Source organism: Ovis canadensis, chromosome 4, assembly GCF_042477335.2.
Source record: "Ovis canadensis isolate MfBH-ARS-UI-01 breed Bighorn chromosome 4, ARS-UI_OviCan_v2, whole genome shotgun sequence".
Lineage (NCBI taxonomy): Eukaryota > Metazoa > Chordata > Mammalia > Artiodactyla > Bovidae > Ovis > Ovis canadensis.
The window spans coordinates 113581691-113596869 of NC_091248.1; the positions used below are offsets into that span (position 1 = coordinate 113581691).

Sequence of the window (15179 nt, forward strand, 5' to 3'; positions counted from 1 at the left end):
ATCCCCAAATAAACACCCAAATTTGAATTTCTAAAGGATTTATGAGCAGTATAAATAATACCTTAGGGAATAAGAAGGGAGGCGGAATTCAAACGTTGTATCGTTTTGTTTTGGTTGGCTAAGATTTTATTTTTGTTTTTGTGGATTTTTTTAAGGGGGAAAATGCTTGGAAAAATAAAAGCATCTAGTGATTTCAGAAGGTTTCTGAACTTGGCCTTAAAGTCTAGGTTTTGCTTTTCACTCCCTCACACAAAGATGCCATTAGGGGATGGCTTCAGGTTTTGCCCGTCTCTCTCTTCTTACGCAGGGCAAATGGCTTGTCTCATGTGCACAGAAAGGGCTGGAAAATATTTTTTGTGATCTGAGTGCAGCACAGAGTCTAGGATTCCAGAGGAAGTGGAGGCCTCCCGCTCCACACAGGAAACAATCTTCAAGCAGGCCTTAAATGCCAGATTCCAGGCCGAGTTTAACTAACCACTGACAGCTCTGTAAACAAAGCAAGGACAAAAAGAGCCCGCTTCCCCTTTTCTGGTAGTCATTTTGGGTTTGGGGGCTGCAGGGGAATTCTGGAATACTTGACTCCATGGCACAGAGACGCAGGAAAAGCGGACTTCTCAGTTGAAGAGCTGGAAAGGGAAGATCTTTCTGGGATTAAAACCATCACAGAGGAGGTAGGAAAGAAGAAAATGGTTGGGTTACAAAGAGCAGCGACTTCTGAGCTCTGAAAACAGTTTGATCATATGTAACTGCTTTGAAAAATGCTGCTGCACTGTTTAGTCATGGTACTCTTGCTGTGGTCTTTATTATCGTTTTGATATTACTATTCTTTTAGGATATGCAAATGATGCCTAGATGCTTGTATTGTTTTCTTTCTTTTTTTACTTCTGCTTTTCTCTTAGTTCCAGACATTCCTTGTCTTGCCACTTTTCTTTTTCTCACTTGTGTTCCCCTTTCCTCTTTCTTTGTTCACTGATTTTTATAACTTTGGTCTGTAGTTCAGCAGGTTACAAAGAACAAGATCATTCAGTAGCTTTCGAGTGATCCCAGCAATATTTCAAGTCGTCAGACCTGTCTCTCAAGGTCTTTGCTTTAAAAAAAAAAAAACAAAAAAAACCCCTGTGATTCTGAGATTTTACTTATCTGTCTCTAAGTTGCATGAATGGGACTGAATTTAGCACATAAAGGACACAGCTTGGCTTGGGAGTCCGAAATTGATCACTGGCTACCTCATTCATCTTCTAAAGTGTTTTTCTTAAGAATAAAGAAAAGGGGGATAAAATAATGGTGAGGGGCTAAGATGACTCATCTATAATATCGATTTTGCTTCCTCCCCTTTAGATCCAGACGTTCTCTGGTCTCCCTAAATCTGAACCCACACCATGGATGATTTTGAACGTCGCAGAGAACTCAGGAGGCAAAAGCGAGAAGAGATGCGTCTGGAAGCAGAAAGGTAAGGTTTCTCTGTTCTGTTATCCACAATATTGGTTTCAGGCCTCGAAGATCACTGGCCTCGAGGGCCAAATATATGGCACACTAAACTGTTTGCAAAAGCAGTTGTAGAAAATATTCCCAGCCATTAAGACTCTAAATTTTGGGCAAACAAACATCAAGAAAAAGAGAGATTGGAGATTTAATCTGTGTCTTTCATATTATCCATAGACTTTTAAATGACAAAGACAATGTATGGATAAAAGTTTTAAAATCACTTGTAATATTGAAATGCCAAAAAAAAAATGACAAATATTGAATACTGAAACCATTTAGGAAATGGAAGTCTTCAGTCTGAAAGAATAAAGGCAGTAAGATCCGGATGGACCTCCGTACAAATTTTTATTCTTATGAGAAAAGCAGCCAAATCCAGTAATGGACATATTATGGGTTGGTAGCTGGCAGAGTGTGTTATTGTGGAGATTCTAATTGAAAGTCGTTGTGTTGTGTGAGGCCTCTGTTGTGTTGACTTTCAAGGGCAGGTTGGGGAAATAAAGCAGTGACATACAACACACAGAACATAAAGGCATCTTTTAAATCTTTAGGTCTTGGAGCAAAGGACAGTGGCATTTAATGTGACTTAACTCAGACATTCATTTGAGAAAGCAGAATAGGCATTCACAGAAAGAAATATGTTAAACAGTTATTTAAAATCAAATAAATTTGCCTCATAATATTAGTAATTCCAAAAGATGATAATAAGATAATACCTTAGTGATTCTGTAGTAGAAAACTAGAAACTTACACTGATAGCAAAATATATTTAAAGCATGTGCTAAATTGCTTCAGTCATGTGTGACTCTTTGTGACTGGTAGCCTGTCAGGCTCCTCTCTCCATGGGGATTCTCAAGGCAAGAATACCAGAGTGGGCTGCTGTGCCCTCCTCCAGGATTTAAAGCATGGGATCTACTTATTTGTGTAGAGAATTCAAAAGAAGAAGGTAAGATTACTGCCTTTGATTAAGTTGGTCAGAGTAGATTGCTGTATGCCACATGATACCATGAACAGTACCTGGGCTTCATAGGTTCAGATCCCACCTCTCACTTATGAGCTCTGTGGCCATGAGCAAGTAACTTCTCTCTACACCACAGCTGCCTTCTTTGTAAAATAGGCATAATATCTATGGAGCTTCTGTGGTGGTTGTGAAGATTATTGAACTTAATAAATGGCCTAGACTAGTACCTGGCACATAAATAAACGTATGTTACTATTTTTTTATTGGAGTATAATTGCATCACAGTGTCACATTAGTTTCTACTGTACAATGAAGTGAGTCAGCTATATATATACACGTATATCCCCTCCCTCTTGAGCGTCCCTCCCACCCCACCCCGACATCCCACCCCCTAGGTCATCACAGAGCACAGAGCTGAGCTTCCATGCAATCAGCAACTTCCCACTAGCCAGCTAGTATACAGATGGTAGTGTATACATGTCAGTGCGATGTTCCCAGTTCGTCCCGCCCTCCCCTTCCCCCGCTGTGTCCACACATCCTTTCTATACATCTGCATCTCTATTCCTGCCCTGCACACAGGCTCATTTGTACCATCTTTCTTGTATGTTATTATTTTTCAAAACCATTATCCTTAGCTAAACAAGTAAGAAACAACAGAGCGATATAACCAGAACTAAAAATTAATGCCAGGAAAAGGCAGTTATCATATTGCGATGAAACTAGCCAGGAAAGGCTCCCTGGAAGTGGAGAGTTATGGAGGAAGTTAACAATGGTGATGATGAATGAATACAAGGGGTGGGGGGGTGCTGTGGAGAGGCGGGAGTGACATCTGCAGAAGCTCAGAGGTGGGAATAAGAATCCTGGTGCAAGAAACCTGTTGAGTGCTTAGGGAAGAATGAGTTAGATTTGTATATCTTGGGTGTTTCTATTTCATATAAAAGGCAACAGAGACTTCACCAAGAATGAAAACATACTGTGGGATGTTATCTACAGTGGGCTAGAGTGTGGGGGTACTGGAAGTGTTAGTGTTGAACACACGGTGATGAGGACTGAATCAGGGCAGCAAATATGGAAATGAAGATCAAATGTGAGCATCTTTAGAGGGAGAATTAGCAAATCTTTCAGGAGAGGGAGAAACTCAAGACAATCCCACAGATTATAAGTCTGGGGAACTTTAAGGGGAAACTGGGAAGTGTTGCATGCTTGGGTAAGCATGGGGAGAGTGCTTAATTTCAGGTAGAAACCACATCCAAAAAAGAGATTTCCTTCAGGCATTGAAAGATAGACACTCCAATCTTTGTTCAAAATGGGAGAAAAATTATCATTAGAGAAGTTGGCTTGGGCAGACTCAATGTAGCAATGGTAGCACAAAAACAGAAAATGGATGGCAGCAATGGTGATATGAAAGCAAGTGGAGACAGAAAGAGGTCATAAATAGGTAATGGATGGACTGCCCTGGTGGTCCAGTGATTGAGACTTCGCCTTCCACCTCAGGGTGCAGGTTCAATCCCTGGTCAGGGAGTTAAGACCCCACATGCCTCATGGCCAAAAACCAAAGCAGAAAACAGAAGCAATATCGCAACAAATTCATTAAAGACTTTAAAAATGGTCCACATCAAAAAAGAAAAAATAATGTTAAAAAAAAAATAAAAGATGAAATGGAAACCATCACAGGCGACAAAAAATTAGGGAGAGGAGGAGAACCGGGGATAGCATGGGACAACCATGATGAGTGTACATGGAAGTCCTGTAGGGATGTCCAGACCCATTGGAGTGTACTTCTTATCCTTTCCAATGATGTGTTATGTGACCTCAGTTTCTCCTGAAAGTCTACAAGATGCTGTACCCTGCGAATGTTTATTCAGCATCAGCACTATGCTAGGAACAGTGGAAAATGGGGAAATATAAAGAGACATAGTTTCTATCTTTATATTCCTCATGATGTGCTAGGAAACCAAAGAAGAGCAGAATCAGAATACAGACCAGGCCAGGGGCAGATCCAACAGAATTGAGGCTAGAGGGATTCAAGAGTGGGTACAGGAAGCTGGGCATCAGGCTAGGTCAGTATTTTCAACTTCCTCCTTGATTGTGTGAATTGGGAAACGGGGACTCAACAGGAGAGGAATAATAGGATGAATTTGTTGTGGTTACCCCCATACTATAATTACAGTGAATGAGCTAAATTCTTTTAGAATTTTGCCTAAGAATTTTCCATACATCTACACAGTTCGTTCCCTCTAGTTTTTTGTTTTGTGTGGAAGGATATGTCTTCCTTTAAAGTCAATCGTAAAAGAAATGGCACCCAGTAAAGCTTAGCTAGGTACACTTAATAACCTAAAACAAATTCACACAAATTTGTACTACCCTTGTTTAACTTACATTTCTTCAGGGGTATTATAGTTCGTGTGACTCCTTTTCTTCCTTTTTTTTTTTTTTAGAGAAATACTTAAGTACTTCCTTATATTTGTACTTATTAAGTTTAATGTTTCAAGGGGAACACTTTAGTTCTGTTATTCTGTAATTTGTTAAGCAATCCCATGTTCACCCTATAGGATTTTGTAAAATCTGATCATTTATGGAAATGGTAAAGGTCAGGCTTTATGGTCCAGCCAACTTTGATGGGAAATTTCAGGGTGTGTACAGGAAACAGATGTCCAGAATCAGGAATTAAGCGCCATCTCAAAGCATCTGAAAGGGCATAAGACCCTGGGCAAGTCCCTCTTCTTTTGGCTTTAAATCTTGGCTTCTTCATCTGTGACTGGAGTAGGGGATTGGCGATAATTTTTATTTTCCTTTTGCTTTTGGTATTGTCTAATTTTTACAATGATCATGTGTTTCTTGGCTTAAAAGCAAATAAAACAATAAGGCAGATTTCCATTTTGAAAAATAAGATTCTATGGGCTTTGGCATTGTACCTGGGGTCAGGATGGAGAAGATCAAATTCTCCTTTGGGTTTATGGAACTAAAAGAAAGAACTCAGCCTTGATCTGGAATGGCCCTAAAGCTCAGGGCTGCAAGCTCATTCATTCACTCACTCACTCATTTAACAAATTTTATTGGGCTTCTACTCTGCCTCAAGCTCATTTAACAAATTTTATTGGGCTTCTACTCTGCCTCAAGCTTTATTTTAGGGCACTGAGGATAGACCAACAGAATGACAGAATTGGGGAAAGTGTGCTTAATGCTTTTCAACCTGTGTAAAACCAGGTGGTGATCAAGCAACTATACTCATATGTCCTTAAATGTAATATGTACTCTGATATTCACTGATAGTTTTTAAAGTTTTTGTATGCTGTACCCCTGCAGAGAGTGTGGGGAAAATGGTAACACAGAGAAGAAGCTGTTGACTTTTCCTCTTCTTACCCACAAACCCTTTCCAAATAAAAATACCCTGTTATTTTAATTAGTTGTTATTGAATTTGACTAGCAATGATAAATAATTTAAAACTTGTACTCTCACCAGATGTTAAAACCACAAATTAAAATGAACCAGATTCTTTTCACATTTCATTCCTCAGAAATAGAGTTTTAAAAAAGATTACTTAAAAAGATAACTGTACATTTTGGGCCACGCTGGCTTTTCAGGGTTTGGGACTGACAATTCTTCACTGCACCTCAACTGCCTTGAGACGCTTGTGCTCACACGTCATTCCAAGGGTTTGCAGTCCAGAGCATTTCAAATCATTTTTCCTGCCATCACCTACACTGGGAACCTAGTTACATCAAACATATACTCCCCTTCTTTGCCGTGTCCTTAACCTATGCATCTTTTTACTATTCACTTGTCCAACATACTCTGTATTTTTACCTAGTGAATCATATGGACAGAAGAGCTTGGCAAGCCCCAGTCCATGCGGTCATGAAGAGTTGGACATGACTGAGCTATTAACCCTTGTCCTTCACTTGACTTTCAGTCTGAGTCCTTAAGATGAAGACTTTAGAGTTGGTAAAGGAAGTACTTCATTCAGTCTTTAGATCTGGTAAAAATCCAGACTATCTATTGTATCTATTCGGTACAAAAAAGTATGGAGTATCTCTAAAGTACAAGATACTATATTGAACCAAAGGGATGAGTTCTCACCAATCCATGCAGTATCCCAACAGCCACGAAGCGCGTATCATAGATGAATTAGTAACTTTAGAGCCAACTTGATCAAAAGGGGAAGAAAAAAATTTCAATAGCAGGAATGAATTCAGCAGGTAATCTGTGAAAATCCTAAATGTTTTGTTTCTAAGAAAAAATGCTATTGTATACATCTCAAATTAAACTGTACCTCTGAATCAATTACCTATTTGAACAAACAATTTGTTTTGCTGTCTATTATTCTTTACCTATGTCATGGGGATACAAAATGAATAGGTATATTCATTCGTTCTCCTTCCCTTTCTGTTCTTTTATTTCAATCCCTTTCTACCTCTGTCTCTGTATTCCTTTTCTTTCTTCAAAATTTTTGGCATGCTGAACAGCATGTGGGATCTTAGACCCCAACCAGGGATCGAAGCCGTGCGCTTTGCAGTGGAAGCATAGAGTCTTAACCACTGGAAGTTCTGTCTCAAAAAAAAAAAAAGAGGAAGAAGTTCTGCCTCTGTATTTCTTAGTGCATCTTGATGTGTTTTCCCCTGGTCCATGTGCATCTTTATCCACACTCGATCCGCTTGTTTCTGTTTCCATCTCCTCCTACTTATCTATCCTGGATTATGCGTAAATGTCCTTTTGTATCATCAGGGAATACATTTTCAAAGGGGAAAATGTAGGGTAAAGTGATACATTTTCAAAGAGGTCAAGTTCAGCTCTCTCTCTGTTTAACAAGTACCACCCCTCTCCAAATGCCAAGCATTTTATGTGTATCTGGCAAAAATGGACTGGACACAGCACCAATAAAACGTATGTGTGAATAAAACACACGTTCTGTGTAAACGAAGCAACACAGAGAGGCCTAACAGTGAGAGGCAGTAGAGCTTAGCAGTGAAGGGCATGGACTTGAGCAATACACAGCTGTGCTGTCAAATCCAAGGTCTGCTGCTAATTAGCTACATGATCTTACATATTATTCATTCTTCCTAACATTCTTTTTCATTATCTGTAAAATGGGGGAATTAAGACTATCCACTTCATAGGGTTTTTGTGGGGATATAAAGAGATAATACATGTAAGTATTAAAACAGTACTAATCATCTAGTGTTTATTATTTAAATAATAATCAACTATTATTTAAATTATTTAAATAATAATTATTTATTACTCATTGGATTACTTTTATTTATAGACTGTTATTCAATAAACATCAATATTAAATTACTCATCTAATCTGATTCTACACAACACACAAAGAATTGAAGAAATATTTTACCAAAAAAAAATATTTACCATAAAACAAAACAAAATAAAAAATATGAAGGTTTTCTTTCTACACTTCTCAAAGGACACAGGAACCTTAGGAAGATGAGGAGCAAGAATTTGCTGTTGAGTGAAGAGTTTTGAGGATGTGACTGGTAACAAGGTCTGTCTCAGTAAGAAGTTCAGTTCAGTTCAGTCACTCAGTCATGTCTGACTCTTTGCGACCCCTTGGACTGCAGCATGCCAGGCTTCCCTGTCCATCACCAGCTCCTGGAATTTGCTCAAACTCATGTCCATAGAGTCAGTGATGCCATCCAACCATCTCATCCTCTGTCATCCCCTTCTCCTTGTGCCTTCAATCTTTCCCAGCATCAGGGTCTTTTCAGATGAGTCAGCTCTTCGCATCAGGTGGACAAAGTATTGGAGCTTTAGCTTCATCATCAGTCCTTCCAATGTATATACAGGACTGATTTCCTGTAGGATTGGCTGGTTTGTGAACTCTTTAGGGTTGACTGGTTTGAAGAGTTCACACCAATTTAAACTGAGATCTTCTATTACATTTGGACAAAAGTGTTTGGAGCTTTGATGTATCTGCTGAGAAACCTGCAATGATGATTTATCCATGAAGAGAGCTTGAGTGAGACATGCTTTTCCCTGCATTTAGCTTGCTTTCAAAAGCAGCTCTCTCGCTTTCCAAGACATGCACTCATTGCATTCCCAGCTCCTGCTTTCCATACCCGAATGTGAGTTTCTCTTTCTGATCAGAAGAAAGGCTGCTCTTGTACAGTTGGTATCAGATTCAGAGGCTCATATATGTAAATAGAGGGAGCAAAAGCACTCATGCTTTTGTCATCGTTCATACATTTTTATAGGCCTCTGAAATATACTGATGATTAGACATTTGAAAGTAAATATTTTTACTTCACTAAAAAAAAAAAAAACAACAGTTTTTTAAAGTTCATTGAGGCTAAGTAGTGCCCTCCCAGAACTCTATCACTGAAACCTTTTTACATGATTTAATGGTGTGACCAATCAATGATTACACAAAAACACTTTTATTTACAGGGCTTAGCGCTGTGACATTGAAATTTCAAATCAAAGCAGTTTTTTGTTACTCTGTAATCAGAAAATTATTTTCAATTAGGAAGTTAAATAAAATATTCCTTTGAAACTGTCTAAATTATTAGAGGAGTTAAATTTGCTCAAAACTTCCCTTCAGTTCTCTCAGCAAATTCATCACTCCAAGGGAGCAAAAAATTGTTAAGATTTGTATCTGCATTTTTACTTTTAAGTTAAAAGATTTTTTTTAAATAATTCATTTGAAAGAGATTTTAAAATATTTCTGTAAGGTTCTTATATTTATTTGATGTTATGTAGGGTCAGCCTAACTTGAATATAGGGACACTGAGAGAAGGAGGTAATTTTCACTTAAAGGATCTTTAATTATTCATTTGTGTCTAGTCACATGAAAAATCAAAATATATACACATATTCATATTCTCACTCTCTTTCTCACACATCATAAATAGACATTATTTATTGCCTCTATTGATGTATAAATGATCAAATTATAAACGATGAAGATGGCGTAGTTGGACCAATTTCCACTAACCTAACAATTCCTCTAGTCCTAAAAGTATCCTACTTTATGATGATCGGTAGATCAAGAATTCAGGATCTGCCCGAGGTGATACTTGTTCAGTAGGAATGAAAAATCCAGGTTCTTAAGGGCTTCACATGCTGACCCATAACTTCATTCTTAGCTGGAAAAAAACTGTGGCACATACATGAGTCAATATACTTATAGTTTAAAACAGCACTGAAAAAAAGAGAAATAAATAAAATAGTACTGAAATTTTCTAAACAATTTCTATATGTGACTCATAATGTATCGATCTTCACTCGCCTGAAGAGAGACAGGACAATGTAGTGGGTGAGTACGTGAATGATGAAGTCTAACAGACTCGAGCTCCAGTCCTGACTTTGACAACTACTGGTTGGGTAACCTCATGACAAATGACTTAAACATCTCATGCTTCAATTCTTTATGTATAAAAATGGGGATAATTATTCTACCTTACAGGATCCTTGTCAACAATAAGCTAGTTAACCCATGTAGGCAGATCAGCACAATGACTGGCATAGAATATATGCTCAATAAATGTTAGATATTATTATTAAAGTCATATTAATGTTTTGGTAGGCTTTTGGTACAAAATAATATTTTACTGGGTTTGAATTTTCACTTATCTATCAGGTCAGTCATTGTGATTTGTTTCATCCTTCTTTCCTATACTGATCTGTATATTTGCTAAGACAGTTGCTAAGATACTTGCTGAATACTTTCTACTGAAGTTGGGAAAGAATGAAAACTTCTGACCATGAATAAGTCTACTGCACAAATAAAATTGCTGTATGAGGATTTCAAAATCACATATTATAGCTATGAAATTAATCATTCATTATGTCTTTATCTTAAATATAGCATATAAAACTTAACTCAGAATATTACCTGAAGAGTTCAATTCAGCAAAAATAGTTCTCAAGTTGAAAAAGTATAACCAGATTTTTCATCCAGTGTTAAAAAGGAAAAGAAACCATCATTTGTTTAGCATCAGCCACGTGCCAGGCTAAATGATGCACTTTATACACTGTGTGTGTGTGTGTGTGTGTGCGTGTGTGTGCTCAGTCACTCAGTCATGCATGACTCTTTGCAGCCCCATGGACTGTAGCCCAGGTTCCTCTGCCCATGGAATTTTCCAGGCAAGAATACCAGAGTGGATTGCCATTTCCTACCCAAGGATCTTCCACACCCAGGGATCAAAACTGTGTCTCTTGCATCTCCTGCATTGGCAGGCCGATTTTTTATGTCTCTAGAACCACCGGGAAAGCCCCTATACACCTTATATCATGTAATTATCTAAACAGTTGTATGACATTATCTTAGTTTGTTCACTCTGTTATAACAGAATACCATAGGTTGAGTGGTTTATAAACAATAGAACTTTGTCACAGTTCCAGAGGCTAAAATGTCCAAGATGAAGCCAGCAGCAGAATCTCTGTGGTGCGGGTCCGCTTCCTGGCTCACAGACATCTTCTTACTGTGTCCCCTCCTGGCAGAAGGAGTGAGGGAACTCTCTGAGGTCTTGTTGAAAAAGGGCACTTACCCCATTCATGAGGGTCCCACCTTCATGACCTGATCACCTCTCAGTCCCCAACTCTAAATACCATCACATTGGGGATTAGGTTTCCACATACGGATCTAGTGGGGGGACCCATTCAGTTCACAGCAGACCTGGATATTATTATCCCTATTTTGTAGCTGAGGAAACTGCATGTCTGAAAGATTAAGTTATATGTCCAAATTCATATAGCTGTGGACTACAGTCTGGTTCTGCCTGCCCCAAGTCTCAAAACCTTTTCACTGTAATAAATTGATCAATAGAATTTTTCGTGTTTCAACTGGCTGTCTTGGCTGAAGATCCATCATCTCTACAATGCCAAAATAACTCCCTTAGATGAGGAGGGGAATCATTCAAAGAAGTTATATGGCAACAGAGAAAATGAGGTTATTGGGCTTGATTGAACTGCCTTTTATGCTTATTCAGGTAAATTACTTACATGTGTAGACAAAGTCATTGTTTTCTTTTCCCTCAAAAAAAAAAAAAATCTCCCATGTTATTCCCATTTCACAGAAAAATAGAAACAGAGAAGATCAAATTTTCTCCCTCCTAGCCAAAGGAGGTTGTTAGCATAAATCCTCTTGACTTTTCTCTGGACTTTTCTCAATAAGATTGTGTTCACCATTAGGATGGGACTTAGTCACATCATCACGCATGAAATCTTATGGCTGCCACTAACTTTATAGATAATCTGCTTCTTTTTCATTTTTGGACCACACACTACTTTGAGTCTCTGATGAAAGCTATAGACACTCCCCCAAGAAAAATTTATATATTCACCCACAAAACTTGGCACTTGCTTTCAGTGGTGTCATGGTCCTCTATCCATAGACCTCGTGGGGGCCTTGAGCATGGGGCCAAGAATCCCTGATCTAATGAATATTCAAAGTTCATTTTACGTAAGAAGAAACTCATCTCAAGGGATGCAGACCTCCTCAAGATCACCCAGCTAAGCTGGGGCAGAGCCTGCTGGCACAGTGCAGGCTCCTGAATGAATGGAATTGTCTATAAAGATGCCATGGCTATTGATTAGGAAAATAGAGCATACTTTGGGGAAAATAGTGTATACTATAGCGTAAGATGTTTTTTAAATTTAAAAACAGCTTTTGGATAATATTACAAAATAAGAGGAGACTGTAAGATTATTTCACAGTGAGTAAAATGAAAAGCAAAGAAAGTAGATAGGCACAATGAAAAGTTAATTGTTAGCAACTAGAAATCGAACTTTGCCATCTTAGTCAAGAAGGAAAAGAAAACTGTGGTGATTTTCCAAAGAGAACCCTGTTGCCATCAATTTTGGAAGTATTTTATTTGACGTATGTTGTCTTGGCAAGATTTCTTTATACCAAGCTCAATTATGATACTGAGTTATCATGTAGGATTTCTCCTTCCTTACCAGTTTCGTTTGAGCAATTCAAACACATCAAAGGATTTTTCTCCCTAAAACTGAGAGAGGTAAGAACTGATATGATCAAAGAGGATCTTGTGTTTCACCTTTATCACGACAATCTTTTGGGAGAGTGGGCAGATTTGAGTGGCACACAGACATGAGGATGTATCCCAGAAAGCAAAATCACGCAGACTTGGGTGTGAGTCCTGGCTGGGTTAGGAAAGATGATTCTACGTAGTCTCTCCGAGCCCATTTTCTCATCAGAAAAATGGCCTCATAACAGTTCCTTCTCATGGGGTTTCATATAGATTACAAAGCACTAGGTAGATAGATGGCTGATGATAGGCAAATGGATAGATAGATGATAGTAGAATATATATGCTATATGTGGCATGAATACATGATACCTAGATATGATTGAAAAGCAAAAGTGACAGTGTTAGTTGCTCAGTCATGTCCTACTCTTTGCAACCCCATGCACTATAGCCCACCAGGCTCCTCTGTCCATAGAATTCTCCAGGCAAGCATACTGGAGTGGGTTGCCATGCCTTTCTCTTGGGGATTTTCCAGACCCAGAGATCAAACCTGGGTCTCCTGCATTGCAGGCAGATTCTTTACCATCTGAGCCACCAGGGAAGCCCCATGATTAGTGCGTGGTAAATGTTACCTGTCGGTGCTAGTTTTCAGCTGGCTAGAAGACAGAGTTGGAGAAGGCAATGGCACCCTACTCCAGTACTCTTGCCTGGAAAGTCCCATGGATGGAGGAGCCTGGTGGGCTGCAGTCCATGGGGTCGCTACTAGTCAGACACAACTGAGTGACGTCACTTTCACTTTCCACTTTCATGCGCTGGAGAAGGAAATGGCAACCCACTCCAGTGTTCTTGCCTGGAGAATCCCAGGGACAGGGGAGCCTGGTGGGCTGCTGTCTATGGAGTTGCACAGAGTCGGACACGACTGAAGCGACTTAGCAGCAGCAGCAGAAGACAGAGTAAGGAAGGAGCTATTGGGAAAGCCCTCTCCAAAGTCATCTCCCAAGAAACTCGACTCCTCTCCAGCTACATTCTGGGGTTTCTGAATCACTGAGCATGTGCACAGACCCCATGTCTTCAGACAATCTGGTTTCCAATCTGCTGATGCTGCTAAGTCGCTTCAGTTGTGTCCGGCTCTGTCCGACCCCATAGATGGCAGCCCACCAGGCTCCGCCGTCCCTGGGATTCTCCAGGCAAGAACACTGGAGTGGGTTGCCATTTCCTCCTCCAATGTATGAAAGTGAAAAGTGAAAGTGATGTCACTCAGTTGTGTCTGACTAGTAGCGACCCCATGGACTGCAGCCCACCAGGCTCCTCCATCCATGGGATTTTCCAGGCAAGAGTACTGGAGTGGGGTGCCATTGCCTTCTCCGGTTTCCAATCTACTCTATTTCAAATCTGTTCTAGCAGTCACTTTGCAACCAATGGGAGAGTTATGGATATGAAGTCTCCATGCTGAAAATAAAATCTACCTCCTTATTTTAAAGTCTTTTCTTCTTCCATACTAGTTTGAAACCAAGATTAAAAATATAAGGTAGTCTGGTATCTAACATATCAAGATTTTTTATCTTGATAATTTATGTATTAGTTAATCACATATTCTAAATAGTTTTTTTTTCCTAGTTGAATTAAGGTCTTTTTTTCATATTACATAATTGTGGTTTCAATACAGCTAAAGAAGTAACTTAAAGACTCTCAACATAAAACTGTACTAATAAAGAAGTTATGTGCCTAATTTTTACAAAATAACTTTTAATCACTTTATTCTAAATTAGTAATTTTATTCATTTTAGTTATGAAAAGACAATACATACAAAATAATATTATGTAATGTATACAGAGATTATAGAGCTTCCCCGGTGGCTCAGGAGAGTGCAGGAGACAAAGTTTGATCCCTGGGTTTGGAAGATCCCCTGGAGAAAGGAAATGGCAACCCACTCCAGTATTCTTGCCTGGGAAATCCCAATCCATGGGGTTGCAGTAGAGTCAGACACAACTGGGCAACTAGACAACAACAATACAGAGGTTATAAATCATTGTAATGCATACACTATAAACTTGTCATTCATCTTAAGACCTAGAATATTTCTAGTACCACTGAAACTCCCTCTCCAACCCATTCCCTTGCCACCACCCCCTCACCCACAGAATTAACTAGAACCTTGAGAAATAAAATTCTAAATAAGATAATATGAACTTAGGTCATAGTTTTTCTAGGACCCTATGATCCGAAGTTTTCCAAAGATTCTTTCCAGACTCAAGTGAAGGTGTTCATGAGAAGCCCACTATTCTCTGAGAGGGCAACAAATTTGCCTTTCTAAACACAGAGGACCAAAGACGTTCTTCTATGTCTATAGCTGTGAACTTTGGAGAAGTATTACAAACAAAGAATTCTCTACAAGCAAAGAATGCTCATCAAAATCAAATAAAGTGTAATGAAGGCTATCAAATACGTATGCTGAAGACATCTATTCTGCTCACTGGTTTTCTGATTGACCAGCCAAGTATAAGAGATCTGCACTGCAGCCATCATTTGACCAGGTGGGAATGGTGGACAGGAATGATTACAGACTATTCCAAATTCTTATTCAAGGAGAATCTATCTCAATTGCTTTGAAGTCTTCTAGGGAAATTCTTGACCTTTATTAGCCCAAAAGTTCTTAACATTGTTACAAGAACATACCACTGGATGTGAAACACGAGCATGTTGGAATGAACAGTGGCTATATAAATGGATTCTTATCCATCTGTGAATGAAGTTAAAGAAGAAGAATGTGCATACCTTATGAGCAAAACC

The 15179-nt window shown here is 38.9% G+C and overlaps 1 protein-coding gene across 21 annotated transcripts in view; it reads left to right on the forward strand.

Annotated features, from left to right (window-relative positions):
- CALD1 (caldesmon 1) overlaps nt 1-15179 on the forward strand; it is a 235953-nt gene that overhangs the window by 128122 nt on the left and 92652 nt on the right. For 19 of the 21 annotated variants that reach the window (XM_069588433.1, XM_069588416.1, XM_069588418.1 and 16 more), the window contains one exon: nt 1339-1450. In XM_069588433.1, the coding sequence (XP_069444534.1) occupies nt 1380-1450 (71 nt within the window). In that variant the 5' untranslated portion in view covers nt 1339-1379. Of the gene's footprint in view, nt 1-66; nt 672-1338; nt 1451-15179 lie in introns of those variants that run through there. The other 2 variants (XM_069588422.1, XM_069588436.1) reach the window with 1 other exon arrangement.